The 17,343-nt window shown below is 34.2% G+C and overlaps 1 protein-coding gene across 1 annotated transcript in view; it reads right to left on the bottom strand.

Annotated features, from left to right (window-relative positions):
* Positions 1-17,343, bottom strand: part of LOC308641541 (intermembrane lipid transfer protein VPS13A-like) — a gene marked incomplete at its 5' end in the record, with an annotated part of 147,541 nt that overhangs the window by 7,402 nt on the left and 122,796 nt on the right. The window contains 2 exon segments of the mRNA XM_081280216.1: positions 14,753-14,827; positions 16,038-16,161. Of these exon segments, the coding sequence (XP_081136342.1) occupies positions 14,753-14,827; positions 16,038-16,161 (199 nt within the window).

Raw genomic sequence — 17,343 nt, 5'->3', positions numbered from 1 at the left:
CAAAGTTACCGTAACTCAATTTGACTTTTTGTAGGTGTTCCACATCTGGGACAATGGGACAAAATGGGTTAAATTATTCCAGGAAGAGGAAGGAACACACAAACACACTCCATGAAACCACCATTACTCAAATAATAAAACCACATGAGGAACACAATAACTAACACACACACACACACACACACACACACAAATCAAGGAGGAAATCCTTGATGTGCATAGATGCAAAAATGAAGAAAACATTATCAAAATTAAATGAATAGCAAATTAAAAGACAATTACCATGAACAGTGGGATTCAACCCAGGGATGTAATGATGGTACAATACATGCAAATCAATAAACATGATATACTGTATCAACAGAATGAAGGATAAAAAATAATAGTAAGGGAATAATAATAATAATAATCCTAGTAAGGGAATTTGATAAAATGCAAAATTCCTTCATGATAAAAATGCAGAATGAATTTAGGCATAGAAGTTACTTATCTCAACATAATAAGGGCCATTTATAATAAGCCAGCAGTTAATATTATACTGAATGGGGAAAAGCTGACAGCTAAGATAGGGAACAAAACAAAGATGCCTACTTTTAGCAACTTTTATGAAGCATAGTTCTGGAAGTCCCAGCCAGAGCAATAGGGCAAGAGAAATAAATAAAGGGAAACCAAATTGAAAAGGTACCACATTCACCTCAGATATAGATTAATGTCCAAGATATAAAGAACTCAAAAAACTCAACATCAATAAAAAGCCCAATTAATAAATGGGCTAAGACTGAATAGACAGAAGAAGTACAATCAATCAACAAATATATGAAAAAGTGTTCAACATCTCTAGCAATTACAGAAATGCAAATCAAAACTACTCTAAGATTTCATCTCACTCTATTTAGAATGCCAATCGTCAAGAATACAAGCAATAATAAGTGTTGGCAAGGATATGTGAAAAGGTGCACTCCTACATTGCTGGTGGGACTGCAAATTGGTGCAACCATTATGGAAAACAGTATGGGGAGATTCCTCATAAAACTTGGAATGGAATCACCATTTGACCCAGGTATCCTAGTACTTGGTTTATACCCAAAGAATTTAAAATAGTATTCTACAGTGATGCAGCCACATCAATGTTTATAGCACCTCAGTTCACAATAGCCAGATTATAGAACCAACCTAGATGCCCTTCAACAGATGAATGGATAAAGAAAAAGTAATATATATATATACACAATGGAACATTACTCAGTCTTAAAGAAGAAATTATGGCATTTATGGGTGAATGGATGGGGCTGGAGAATATCATGTTAAGTGAAATAAGCCAATCCCAAAAAACCAAAGGCTGAATGTTTTCTCTGACATGTGGATGCTAATTCAAAATAAGGGAGGTGCTAGGGAATACAAGTACTTTGGACTAGGAGTGAAGAGGGAGAGAAGATATCAGGGTAGGAATATTATGCTAAATGAAATGAGCCAAACCCACAGAACCAATGGCCAAATGTTTTCTCTGATATGTGGATGCTAATTCACAATAAGGGGTGGGTGTGGGTGGGTGGAGAACAGTGGTATTTTGGACTAAATAGAGGGAAGTGAAGGGAGGATGGGGGGCATGGAGGTAGGTATGATAGTAGAATGAACTAGACATTATTTTCCTACATGCTAATATGACTACACAACCAGTGTAATTCCACATCATGTACAAATAGAAGAATGAGAAGTTATACTCCATTTATGTATGATGTGTCAAAAATGCATTCTACTGTCATGTATAACTAATTAGAACAAATTTAAAAAAAAGAAAGAAAAAAAGTGTTGAAAAGAAAGACTGTTGGACATAGGTAATATTGAACATCAAATCTCGTCAACTATTTTGAGCACCTTAGCAGAGATGTTTCCTTCAATTGTTAAGATTTCTTTTTATTTTTTTTTCTGAGGGAGAGGGAGAGAGGGAGAGGGAGAGGGAGAGGGAGAAGAGAGAGAGAGAGAGAGAGAGAGAGAGAGAGAGAGAGAGAGAGAGAGAGAGAATGGAAGAGAGACACTGACTTCTTGCATGCTGACGGAGTCAGGGACATAAATACATACATTTATTTTTCTATCTTTTTTTTTGCATTTTTAAAATGTAGCTACTTTTTTCTGTGCCTTGTCTTTTTGAGGGTTTGGGTTTTTTGGATTTTGTTTTGTTTTGGTTTAGTATCATTGTCATTTGTTCTGTTTCATTTCTCTTGTTCCTCTTTCTCTCTTCTCTTGCTAATGACCAAATTATATAGTTCTCAACCTCTCTTCAAATACTTTGTTTCTTCTATTTTTGCCCTCCTTCTATATAAACATCATCTGCCACACCTCTTCTGTATTCTGTGTTTACTTTTTTAAATTGTAAACTCTATTATAACTCCCTAATATATCTTTCTCCCTAATTAACTGTACTTTTTCCATCTTTCAAAACTTAACTGGGTTATATAATTCCTGCATTCATTACTAATACATTCATTACTGCTGTGAATGATATACTTTACACCTGCTGTTTGCTTTAAGACAGATATAGTTCATGGATATTGTTTTTACTATTGCTAAACCCACCATTACTGTTTTTTGATGGTAATTAATGTTGAAGATGTGGTAGTAGGATCTGGGTATTTACTTTAATGCTGTGTACTATATGGTTGCTACTATTGATTATTTTGACCCATTCTGTGAGGTTCTGGGAACCCACAAGAAAACTGAAAGTTCACAGGTTAGAGAGACTGCTGCTGAACTAAACCCAACCAAAAGAGAGTGCACCTTGCTCCACATATAAACTAATGACACTCAATCTTCAGCTATACTTAATACAAAGAATAGAAGAGACCAAAACCAAAACTAATGATAAGACTATGTAATTCCCACCCCATTCATGTTGGGATGATCATAAACATACCAGACAACAAAGCAGACACCTGCTGTTGAATGCCTGATCTAGTTCACAGATTCTTTTTTTTTTTTTGGTTTTATTTTTGTTTTACTGGTACTATTGCTTAAAGGCCAACCCCATTATTCCTATTAGGTGATAAATAGCATAATGGACATCAAAGCAGATACCAGGCATTTAACATAAAGCTATAAGTTTGTTGCTGACATTAGTGCCACTCCTTGCTGCCCCCTGTCTCTAAGAGGGGCTGGAGAGAGATAAGGACATTTCAAGATCACAGTGATCCCGCACGGAGAGATACATCTCAATTGGGCAATAGTGAATCTCACTTCATACACCATCTACTCCATATGAGCCCTGATGTTTTCCAACTCAAAGAAGTGAGGAGACAAAAGCCTCAAAGCAACGACAAGGATTCAGGAGGAACAGGCAGAGAGGGACCTCTGGTCCCACCATTTGGCATGTACTCATACATCAAAAACAAAAGAAGTCCTAGAATAAATAAGATAGTTATACACAAAAGGGCAAAAATTGATGTGCAAGTCCAAGTCCAAGATCTCTAAAAATGTGAGGAAACAGGAAAATAACACCCCCTTCCACCCAAATCCACAATCCCCCAACAAAGGATCCCACAGACAGTGAGGTTGGATGAAAACCCAGAGAGAGATTATACAAAACTGATTATTAAAATGTTCCACGCACTGAAAGAACAGCTAAGAAGGAATTAAGAGAGCAGTTACAGGAGATGAACGCCATTTTAATAAAGAAATAGAAATAGTGAAAAGAAAACAGGTACAGTTCCTAGAAATGAAAGACATAATCAAATGAAAAACTCACTTGACGGCAACACTAACAGACTGGAATTTGTAGAGAACAGAACCTTAGCTCTTGAAGACAGAACTTCAGTCCTTAAAGACAGGGATTATGATCTTGAATATATAGAATTCAATAGAGAGAGATTAAAAAAAATCACAGAACATAACCAGAATATTCAAGAACATTAAAACACCAAACTTGAGGATCACTGGGATAGAAGAGAACATGGAGATAGAGACTAAAGGTATAAAAACATTTTCAATGAGATAGTTACATAAAACTTTTCCCATATTAGAAATTAGATAGACATCCCATACAGGAGGCTTATAGGCAATTCAAGTGTGAAGCTGGCCACGGCATATCATAATCAAAATGCCTAACATAGAATATATGGAAAGAATATTAAAAGCTGCAAGAGAGAACCATCAGGTCATATTTAGAGGCAAACCAATAAGGCTCACTTCTGATTTCTCAGTTCAGACTCTAAAAATCAAGGAAGGTCTGGAATGAGATATTCTAAGCCCTAAAAGAAAACAACTGCTAGCTGAAGTTACTATATCCAGCAAAGCTCAGTTTCAAATTTGAGGGGGAAATAAAAATTTTTTTTCATGACAAGAAAAAACTAAAAGAATTCATGAGCACCAGGCCAATACTACAAAGACACAGATAAACTGCATACATAAGAACTAAGGAAAAATTCCCAAAGCTCTCAAACAGAGAAAGTTCAACAGAAGAATAATCCACTAAGTGAGAATCAAGACAGGATAAAATAGAGCAAAAAACAAAATGGTGGGAGGGGGTGTGGGGGCAGGAAAGATGGTAGAATGAGATGGACATCATTACCCTAGGTATACATCTGACTGCACATGTGGTTTGACTGCTACATTGTGTACAACCAGAGAAATTAAAAGTTGTGCTACAATTGTGTACAATGAATCAAAATGCATTCTGCTATCACATATACCTAATTAAAATAAATAAATTAATTAAAAATCGCAGGAAACTCCAAACATATATCCATACTGATGCTGAACGTTAACGGTGGTTTCAACTCCCCAATTAGAAGACACAGACTAGAAAAGTGCATCAAAAAACAACATCCAACTATATGCTGTTACCAAGGGACTCTTCTTATAGCAAAGACATCCACAGGCTACAGGTAAAAAAAAAAAAAAAAAAAAAAAAGAAAACAAATTCCATGCTTACAGACCATGAAAACAAGCAGGAATAGCTATTCTGATGTCTGACAAAGCAGATTTCAAGCAAGTATCAATCAAAGGAGGCCAAAAAAAAAAAAAAAAAGGCTAATACATCCTACTAAAAGGAATAATTCAACAATGAGGTTTAACAATGGTAAACATTTAAGCCTCAAATTTCAGTGCATCCAATTACATGGTAAAAATACTGCATGACATTAAATCCCCATAGACACCAACACAATAATGCAGGGTGATTTCATTACACCCTTATCATCAATAGACAGGTTATCAAAACATAATCAATAAAGGTCTCTCCAACCTAACTAACACTATAAATCAAATGACATCTACAGAATATGCCACCTCAAAACAGAAGAATTTACTTGTTCTCAGGTGTGCATGACACTTTTTCCAAAACAGATGATATACCAGGCCATCAAGTAAATATTAGCAAATACAAAAAGAAATCTATATAATCCTATGTACCCTATCATCTAATGGAGTGAACCCAGAAATCAACAGCAAGGAAAATAATAAAAACCACATAAACATGTGAAAATTGAATAATAATCTTGTATATGAAGAATGGATCAAAGACGAAATGAGAATAGAAATCAAGAAATTCTTAGAAAAAAATAAGAACAGAGATAAAACATATCAAAATCAATATGAAAGAAGTTTGAAGACAAAAACTTATAGCATGGAGTGCCTACATTAAAAAATTAGAGAGAAACCCAAATACATAAGCTTATACTCCTCCGTCTCAAGCCCTTAGGAAAAGAAGAACAAACTAATTCCCAAACCAGTAGAGGATAAGAAATAATTAAAATCGGAGCCAAAAATCAATGCAATTGAGAATAAGAATACAATATACAGAAGCAATGCAACAAAGAGTTGGATAAATAAGATTGATAAATAAGATTGGTAAATCCTTAGCCAAAGTAAACAAAGTAAAGAGGTAAGAAGATCCAAATCAACAAGTTCAAAGATGAAACAGAAGATATCACCACAAACCCTTCTGAAATCCAAAGGTTTATGTATTGATTATATATGCAAAATTCTTTAATAAAATAGAATGGAAGAAAATCTTGTATAGGTACTACTCTGATAGGTGATCAATATCCAAAATATACAAAGATCTCAAAAAACTTACACACACACACACACACACACACACACAGAACTTCAAAACAAAACAAACAACAACAACAACAAAACCCCCAAATAACCCAATCAACAAATGGGGAAAAGAACTAAAGAGAAACTTCTTAAAAGAAGAAACAAACTCCATTCAAAAACACATTAAAAAGATAATACACCATGATCAAGTGGGTTTCATTCCTGGGATGCAAGATTGGTTTGACAAATCAATAAATGTAATTCACAACTTAAAGAGGATTAAGGATAAGAAACACATGATCATCTCAACAGATGCAGAGAAGGCCTTTGATTAATCCTAGCATCTATTCATGTCAAAAATGCTGGAGAAGCTAGGGATCAGAGGACCTACCTCAACATTGTAAAGGGCATTTTTGACAAACCCAAAGCCAACATCAGACTGAATATAGAGAAACTAAAAAAATTTCCTCTAAGATCAGGAATAAAACAAAGCTGTTCATTCTTACCACTCCTAGTACTTGAAACATTAGTCAGGGAGAAAAGGCAAAAAAAGGAAATCAAAGGGATATAAATAGGAAAAGAGGTCAAACTATCTCTGTTTGCTGACAATATGATCCTGTATCTAGAAGACCCAGAAAATGACACCAGAAGACTTCTAGAGGTTATAATAATTTAGCAAAGTAGCAGGATATAAGGTCAACACCCATAAGTCATTAGGTTTCTTATACTCCAACAGTGATTCAGCCAAATCAACGTTTCCTGAAGAAATCAGGAAAACCATCCCATTCACAATAACCTGAAAAAAATAAAATACTTGGGAATTAATCTAAGGTAAAAGAGCTCTACATTGAAAATTACAGAACACTGGAGAAAGAAATTGAAGAAGACCTGAAAAGATGAAAATACATCCATATTCTTGGGTAGGCAGAATTAATATTATCAAAATGTCCATACTACCAAAAGCAATATACAGATTCAATGCAATCCCCATCAAAATACCAATGACATTCTTCACAGGATTAAGAAAAACAATTCTTAAATTCATTTGGAAGAATAAGAGACCCAGAATAACCAAAGCCATTCTAAGCAAGAAAAAAGAAAGCAAGAGGCATCACAATACCTGTTCTGAAATTATACTATGGAGCTATATTAACAAAAACAGCATGGAGTGATGTGATTATAAACATGAAGATGAAAAGACACAGATAAATCCTAAATTCCTACAGCCATCTGATATTTGATAAAGGTACAAAAACATATTTTGGAGAAAAGGCAAGCCTTTTAAACAAGTGATGCTGGAGAAACAGGACAGCTACATGTAGAAAAATGAAACTAGATCTTTATCTCTCACCATAAATAAAACTCAAATTGAAATGGATCAAAGATTTAGGAACCAGGACTTTACGACTTCTAGAAGAAAACACAGGGTTAATACTCCATCATATAGGTGTTGGCACAGATCTCCTTAACAAACCCCCAACATGCAAGAAATAAAACTGAGAATCAATAAGTGGGATGCCATCAAACTACAAAGCTTCTGCATAGCAAAGGAGATAATTAAGAGCATGAAAAGAGGGCTTACAGAATGAACAAAAATCCCGGCTAGCTACTCCTATGATAGGTGATTAATGTCCAGAATATATTAAAAAATATTTCAAAAAACTTAATACCAAAATATCAAATAACCCAATCAATAAATGGGCAAAATAAGTAAGGAGAAACTTCTCAATGGTCAAATATATTTAAAAAATGTCCAACATCTCTAGCAATCAGGGAAATGCAAATCAAATCTACACTAAGACCTCATCTCACTTCAAACTAGATCACTTGGAAGAAAAACGTCAGATAATGAAGACAAAATATACAATCTGGAAAATAAAGTTAATCACACAGTGAAGAAAGTTAGAAACCATAAACAAAACATCCAAGAATTATGGGACAGCATCAAAAGACCAAATATATGAGTTATTGAAATAGAGGAAGGCACAGAGTTTCAAACCAAAGGAGTGCACAATTTCTTCAATGAGATAACATCAGAAAATTTTCCCAGCATGAAGAACGAATTGGAAAACCAAATACAAGAAGCTTACAGGATACCAAATGTATAAAATTACAACAGATCTACACCAAGGCACATTATAATGAAAATGCCTAGCATACAGAATAAGGATAGAATCTTAAAAGCTGCAAGAGAGAGGAATCAGATCACATATAGGGGAAGATCAATTTGTATCTCAACAGATTTTTCAACCTAGACCCTCAAAGCCAGGAGATCCTGGAACAACATATACCAAGCTCTGAAAGAAAATGGTTGCCAACCTAGAATCTTATATCCAGCAAAACTAAGCTTTAGATATGATGATGAAATAAAAACCTTCCACGATAAACAAAAGTTAAAAGAATTTAAAATGAGAAAGCTTGCACTACAGAACATCCTCAGCAAAATATCCCAAGAAGAGGAAATTAAAAACAATGATGAAAATTAGCAGAGGGAGGGATTACACTAAAGGAAAATCTAATTAGAGGAGAAACCAAGTTACGTTAAATACCAAAAATAAACAAAAATGGCTGGGAATGCAAATCATGTCTCGGTAATAACCCTGAATGTTAATGGCCTAAACTCACCTAAACTCACCAATCAAAAGACATAGACTAGCAGATTGGATTAAAAAAAAAAAAGCAACAACAACCCAATATGCTGCATCCAGGAGACTCATCTCATAGGAAAAGGCATCCACAGACTGAAGGTAAAGGGTTGGAAAAAATCATACCACTCACATGGACTGTGGAAGCAAGGAGGGGTTTCCACCCTCATATCAAATAAAGTCAAACTAAAGTCAATCAAAAAGGATAAGGAAGGATACTACATACTGCTCAAGGAAACCATACACCAACAAGACTTAACAATTATAAATATGTATGCCCCAAACAATGGAGCAGCTACGTTCATCAAACAAACTCTTCTCGAATTCAAGAGTCAAATAGACCACAATATGATAATTTTGGGTGACTTTAACACACCTCTTTCATCACTAGATAGATCTTCCAAACAAAAGCTGAACAAAGAAACTATAGAACTCAATAATATAATCAATAACTTAGACTTAACTGACATATATAGAATATTCTAACCTTCAACAAGAGAATATACTTTCTTCTCAGCAGCACATAGATCCTTCTCTAAAATAGATCATATACTCTGCCACAAAGCAACTCTTAGCAAATATAAAAAAGTAGAGATACTACCCTGCATCCTGTCAGATCATAATGGAATGAAATTAGAAATCAATGATAAAATAATAAAATCCACTCCAACACCTGGAGACTGAATAATATGTTACTGAATGAACAATGGGTTACAGAAGACATCAAGGAGGAGATTAAAAGGTTTTTAGAGGTGAATGAGAAAACAGATACAACATATCAAAATCTCTGGGACACTATGAAAGCAGTTCTAAGAGGAAAGTTCATTGCATGGAGCTCATTCCTTAAAAGAAGAAAAAGTCAACAAATAAATGACTTAACACTACATCTCAAAGCCCTAGAAAAAGAAGAAAAAAATCAACACCAAAAGCAGCAGAAGACAGGAAATAATTAAAATCATAGCTGAAATCAATGAAATTGAAACACAAAAAAAAACAATTAAAGAAATTGACAAAAAATAAAAAGTTGGTTCTTTGAAAAAAATACATAAAATCAACAGACCATTAGCCATGCTAAAAAGAGAAGGAGAGTGAAAGCTCAAACCACTAACATACATGATGAAAAAGGAAATATCACGACACTACAGATATACAGAAGATAATTAGAAATTATTTTGAAAACATGTACTCCAATAAAATAGAAAAATCAAAGGCTTTGACAAATTTCTAGAGTCATATAATTTGCCCAAATTGAATCAGAATGATATACATAATTTAAACAGATCAATTTCAAGTGACGAAATAGCAGATGCCATCAAAAAGTCTACCATCCAAGAAAAGCCCAGGACTGGATGGATACACAGCCGAGTTCTACAAGACCTTTAAAGAAGAACTAATACCAATACTCTCCAATTTATTTCAGGAAATTGAAAAAGAGGGAGCACTTCCAAACTCATTCTTTGAGGCCAGTATCACTCTGATTCCAAAACCAGGCAAAGACACATAAAAAAAAAAAAAAAAAAAGAAAACTTCAGACCAATATCTCTAATGAACATAGATGCAAAAATTCTCAATAAAGGTCTGGCAAATTGAATACAAAAACATATCAAAAAGATATGATCAAGTGGGATTCATCCCAGAGATGCAAGGTTGGTTCAACATATGTAAATCAATAAGTATAATTCATCACATCAATAGACTTAAAGAAGCACCCCTTTATGTTCAAAACAATAGAAAAATTTGGGATAACAGGAACATATCTCAACATCATAAAGGCTATCTATGCTAAGTCCCAGGCCAACATCATTCTAAATGGAGATAAATTGAAGGCATTCCCTCTAAAAACTGGAACAAGACAGGGATGCCCTCTTTCACCACTTCTATTTAAGTTCTTGAAACACTGGCCAGAGCAATTAGACAGACGAAAGAAATTAAAGGGCTATACATAGGAAAAGAATAACTCAAATTGTAACTATTTGCTGATGATATGATTCTATACCTGGAAGACCCTAAAAGTTCTACCAGAAAACTCCTAGAACTAGTAAATAAATTCAGCAAACTAGCAGGATATAAAATTAACACCCGTAAATCAAAGGCATTTCTGTATATCAGTGACAAATCCTCAGAAAGGGAAATGAGGAAAATTACCCCATTCTCAATAGCCTCAAAAAAAAAAAACAAAAACAAAAACAAAAACAAAAACAAAACTTGGGAATCATCAGAGGTGAAAGATCTATTCAATGAAAATTGCAGAACCCTAAAGAAAGAAATCAAAGTACACCTTAGAAAATGGAAAGATCTACTTTGCTCTTGGATAGGCAGAATTAATATTATCAAAATGACCATACTTCCAAAAGCACTATACAGATTTAATGTAATTCTGATCAAAATTCCAATGATATTCCTCATAGAAAAAGAAAAAGCAATCATGAAATTCATCTGGAAAAATAAGAGACCCAGAATAGCTAAAGCAGTCCTTAGCAGGAAGAATGAAGCAGGTGGCATCACTCTATCCTTAAAATATACTACAGAGCAATAGTAACAAAAACAGCATGGTATTGGCACCAAAACAGACTAGAGGACCAATGGTACAGAATAGAGGACACAGAGACTGACCCACAAAACTACAATTATCTTATATTAGACAAAGGTGCCAAGAACATGCAATGGAGAAAAGACAGCCTCTTCAACAAATGGTGCTGGGAAAACTGGAAATCCATATGCAACAAAATGAGATTAAACCCCTACTCTCACTCAAATCTCAACTCAAAATGGATCAAGGACTTAGAAATACAACCAGAGACCCTACATCTAATAGTAGGAAAAAGTAGGTCCTAATCTCCATCATGTGGGATTAGGCACCAACTTCCTTAATAAGACTCTTGTGGCACAAAAATTAAAATCAAGAATCAATAAATGGGATGGACTCAAACTAGAAAGCTTCTTTTCAGCAAAAGAAACAATCTGTGAGGTGAATAGAGAGCCTACATCTTGGGAGCAAATCTTCACCCCTCACACATCAGATAGAGCACTAATCACTAGGGTACATAAAGAACTCAAAAAGCTAAACACCAAAAAAAAAAAAAACAAAAAAACCCAAATAACCCAATCAATAAATGGGCCAAGGAACTGAAGAGACACTCAGAAGATGATGTACAATCAATCAACAAATACATGAAAAATGTTCATCATCACTAGCAATTAGAGAAATGCAAATCAAAATACTCTAAGATTTCATCTCACTCCAGTCAGAATGGCAGCTATTATGAAGACAAACAATAATAAGTGTTGGCAAGGATATGGGGGAAAAGGTACACTCATATAATACTGGTGGGACTGCAAATTGGTGCAGCCAATATGGAAAGCAGTATGGAAATTTCTTAGAAAATTGGGAATGGAACCACCATTTGATCCAGCTGTCCCTCTCCTTGGTCTATACTCAAAGGACTTAAAAACAACATTTTACAGGGACACAGCCACATCAATGTTCATAGCTGCACAATTCACAATAGGTAAACTGTGGAACCAACCTAGATGCCCTGCAATAGATGAATGGATTAAAAAAAGTGGCATATATACACAATGGAATATTACTCAGCAATAAAAGAGAATAAAATCATGGCATTTGCGGGTAAATGGATGAAGTTAGAGAAGATAATGCTAAGTGAAGTTAGCCAATCCCAAAGAACCAAATGCTGAATGCTTTATTTGATATAAGGAGGTTAATTCATAGTGGGATAGGGAATGGGAGCATGGGAGGAACAGACGAACTCTAGATAGGGCAGAGGGGTTGTGGGGAAGGGTGGGGGCATGGGGTTATTAATGATGGTGGAATGTGATGATCATTGCTATCCAATGTCCATGTATGAAGACACGAATTGTATACTATGTATACAACCAGAGATATGAAAAATTGTGCTCTATATATGTAATAAGAATTGTAATGCATTTTGCTGTCATATAAAATTTTAAAAATTTACATAAAAAGAAGACACAAATAGCCAAAAAACTAATGAAAAAAGTTTCAATATCACTAATCAACAGGGAAACACTAGTAAAAACAATAATGAAATATCACTTAATTCTCAATATTGTTATTATCAAAAAGACTGAACGTGACAAATGCTGGTAAAGATATAGAGAAAAGGGAAATTGTACACTATTGGTGGGAATGTAATTTGGTACAGTCATTATGTAAAACAGCACAAAGTTTCCTCAATAAATTAAATATAGGTCTACCATATGATCCAGCAATACCACTTTTGGGTTTATATCCAAAGGAATTGAAATCAGGATCTTAAAGGAACAATGAAAATGTACATTTGTAGTTGGAATACTCTCCAGCTATTAAAGAAAATGAAATCCTGTTATTTGCAGCAACATGTGCGAAACTGTATAGAGTACTGAAGTGTAATAAGACAGACACAAAAAGTTAAGTACTGTATGATTTCATTCATATGGGGAACCTAAAAAATGTTGATCTAATAGAAATTAAGAATAGAATGGTGAATAGTAGAGGTGGGGAGGGATGGGGAAATGTTGATCCGTGGGTACTAATTTACAGTTAGGAATGAAGCCTGGTATTTTACTGCTCAGTTGGGTGACCACAAATGGCAATAATGTACTGTAGATTCTAAAAGTCTGGAAAGAAGGATTGTGAACATAAAAAATGATAAATGTTTGAGGACAGAAATATGTTTAACCTGATGTAAACATTGTACAATGTACATATATGGAAAGTTACCATGGTAACTCAATAATATTTACAATTTTTGTTTTTATGTATCAGTTAAGATATAAATTAAAAAGCAAACAGAACTTCCTCAGAGAAGAAAACAAACAAACAAACAAAAAAAACCATTTGGCAGAGATGGTTGTGCCTCTTTACATTAAGAACCACCTAGTGGGAACAGCCCTAACATACCTGGAGAACTGAGAACTGAGTTCAGTAGCTTTCTATGAATGTTTCTGGAAGAGCAGAATTAAATTCTATGGGATAGAGTCACATGAGAACAGAGATTATAAGAATTTATCACAGAAAAATTGAAATAAGTGGTGATATTTTTCAGCAACATGAAAGATAGTAGCCTAAAAGTCATGCTGTTATCATGCTCCATTTTGTCTCCTTGTTCCAAGTGACACATATATTAAGGGTCCAGCTGCTTTACTCATATTTCTTTGTAATTCCCATTTTCTACTGTTCATGTGCCAATGTTGTCTTATATACAATATCTAGTAAAATTGAATAGCACATGCTACCTGGTTTGTGCTTACTGGGGTGGGGTTTGGGATATCCCTCACTTGGGATCAGATGTGCCATTTACCAGCAATAGTCATGCCCAGCCAGGAGGCCAGGTATATGTACTGAATCCAGGCAGGAGGCCCAGTGATTAATAAAGGAGTCAGGTGCTCTTACTGTAAATTTCCTAACACATTAGGTATAATTCGGTGTCAACAATAGTATCTAACTACAATCAATGAGGTTCACATAATTGGCTCATCGTCTTCATTTTCTTGACAGTGCACATTGTTATAAGTGCCATAATCCCTGAAGTATATATAGTGCTTGTCAGTTCACAACATTCCCATCTCTAGGAAACTAAGCTTGACTGACTTCCTTCAAGGTTCTACCATCAAGAAGGAACAAAAACAGTATTCAAACTCAAATTTTCTGACTATAGATTTGGCTCTCTTTGCCCTGTGCCATGTTATAGTAGTGGCTTTCTTTGTTTTTGTTTTGTGGTTAAATCACATATGGTTGATTTTTCTACTGTTGTATATGGGGCTCTACTTTCTCTGCTGGAACTGAGATTTAACACTAGAATGAAATAATTTCTTCTGCTTTTGACATTTTAAAATATAGTATAGTTAGGATTTAAAAGACCATTTTGAGAAGCAAACAGGAGTGTTAAATTGAGTGGAAAATGTTTTGGGGAAATACTAATTACATTCTAAAAACTGTCAAAATACAAAAACAAATATCCCAAACAAAATTTATCCTGTTTTTTTAAACTTACATGGTTTTAATGTGAAAAGCACCTAGCTAGTTTAAGTAAAAGATTCATTATACTTACCCTTGCATCCTCTGGGGTCTTGAAGTTAATTATTTTTCCAAACTCTTTGGCATGGAATACAGACTTCACCCGTTCCTATAAGCAGAATATGTAACTTTATTAAAAAGAAAATCCAGTTGTAAAAATACAAGAAAGAAATGCCAGACAGATTTATTAGCCTATTTTTAAAGTATCCATTTTACACAAATATGCACCTTTAAAAAGCCAAGAATGGGTAACAAAGAAGAATCAAAGCAAACAGAAAAAAGGCTACATTCTCACATATTACTAAACCCAAGTTAAAAGGCTTATGGTGAGATTTCAATTGCTAAGGACATAAAAGGATGAGAAGGATGTCTATTATTTTTTCTTTTCAAATAATTCCTCATTTCTTGATATAAGGCTGTGCAACCTTGATTGAGTCCAGTTCAAAAATAATACACACATATATATGCACACATACATGTACACACAAGTTATATAGGTATGTGCATGTGTGTATGTATGTGTGTACCTGTGACATTTTAAACCAGTCATGAAATAGGAATGCAGTTTAGAATCAAAGAAATAAGGTTGGATCCTAGATTATAATTCTCTACTGTTCACAACTCTTTTGGTATTATTTGCTGTTTGTTGGGGGAAACTGTTTAATAGCAGATATTAACCATTTGAGGGATAAATAAGAAAGAAAAGTGGTACTACTAAGGACCAGGATGGGTATTGTTATAAAAGAAGATGGCAGGTTTTACTAGTTTAGCAATACTTTTAAGTAATTAAAAAATCCACACAAATATAGAACCCAGAAGAAATCAGTTTCTTCTATCTAAAACAGAATAGCAATTTGCTGACACAGGTCTCAAAAAGGTGAAAAAGGAAGAAAATAGGAAATATAGGGAATTGTTATCTTTGGAAAGGAAAAAAGGAAAATAAGAGGAAAAAAGGAAATAAGGGGAACTGTTATCTTTGGAAAGGGAAAAAGACAAGAAACAAAACCAGGAAAGCCATGGTTTAGAGCAGAGGCTAATAGCCACCATCCATTATTTCATATTTAGTTGGGGTTCTATTCCTGCTTATGAAATAAGTAACTAGGAATGCTGTCGTCAATATAATAGCACAGAAAATAGAACTTTTTCCCTTGGCCTCCCCGTATCCCCTTCAATTAAAGCCCAACTATCAGTTTTAGGAAAACCACACCAAGACCAGAAGAACACTTATAAAAGAGGAAGAAACATTACAAAAGTAAAGGTAACTGTTACAATGTATATTTTCAGCTCCAAGTTTTTTGAAAAAAATGTATTCAATATACCTTTGCTTCAATACGCAATCTTCTCCCATGAACAATGAAAGGCTCTTTGGTAAATTCATCAAAACTATACTGCCACTCACATGTAAGTTGTCCAAATGCTCCCTTTGTTACAAACAATACACCACTGAGGGAGGAGAAAAGGGGGCAAAGGGAAGAAAGCAAAGAATCCACTTTAAAAACAGAGGCACTTATATCTAGTAACAGGATACACATTCTCTTCAAGTGCACATAAACCATTTCTCCAGATAAACTATATTCTAGGTCATAAAATTTTTTTTAATGAATTTAAAAGAACAAAAACCATAAAAGTATATTTTCAGATCATAATGGAACTAAATTAGAAAAATATCAGGAAGAGCTCAAGAATATTTCCAAATGCCCATAAATTAAGATATTTCTAAAATAACCCGTGGAATTTCAAAGGAAATTAGAAAATATTTTGAACAGAATGAAAATATAATACAAATTTTTTTGGGATGCAACTAAAGTGATGCTTAGTAGGAAATTTAAAGTATAACAAGAAAAACTAATGTATTTATAAAGACAAATACATGGGAAATAAAAAATGTTAGAAACCATTTATAGAACCAATTACCAGCCAATAGTTTGGAGAACTTTCATATAATTAGCATTTTAGAATAAATATTTTATTGTATTACTAAGACTCCTGTAATACATTTCCCAGCATATATCAGAAAGAGACTTTTCTAACTACGTTAAACAAAATTGACATGCTGAGAGGCACTGGGTTTTTCACAGGCAAAATCAAGCCCTATTATCAATTTTAGAAGGAAATTTCAAATAGCCATCATCTTGGGTTTCATTTTTTTGTAACAGGGATTGAACCCAGGGGCACTTAACTGAGCCACATCCCCAGTCCTTTTTATTTTGAGATAGGGTCTTACTAAGAAGCTTAGGGATTTGCTAAGTTGCTGAGGCTGGCTTTGAATTTATGATCTTCCTGCCTCAGCCTCCCCAGATGTTGGGATTACAGGCACGTGCCACCACATGATTTTCATTTTAATCAATTTTTGTTTTCCTATTTTGGGAGAAGAAATTAAGAAATGAAAATGCATTGTTTAAAATAATTCTATTTAATCCTTTCTTCAAAAATCTTTCTTCTGCAATTTCTCTTTCTGGTTGAAATATCAATTTTAGGTGTAACCAGAGTTTTCTTTTAAATAAGTATATTTTCAATTTAAGGAACCAAGTTAAAGAAATAGCCAGCTTCTGGTGGAAATGCAGAAGGAGAAAGCTAATCTGGCTTTATGTCTCTCACCTCAGTCTTCTGCCTCTCATCCTCTCT

The sequence above is a fragment of the Spermophilus citellus genome (assembly GCF_964194105.1).
Source record: "Spermophilus citellus genome assembly, chromosome: 2".
Taxonomy (NCBI): Eukaryota; Metazoa; Chordata; class Mammalia; order Rodentia; family Sciuridae; genus Spermophilus; species Spermophilus citellus.
The sequence above is the reverse complement of the archived record's forward strand: the minus strand, read 5'-3'. Positions and strand labels throughout refer to the sequence as shown.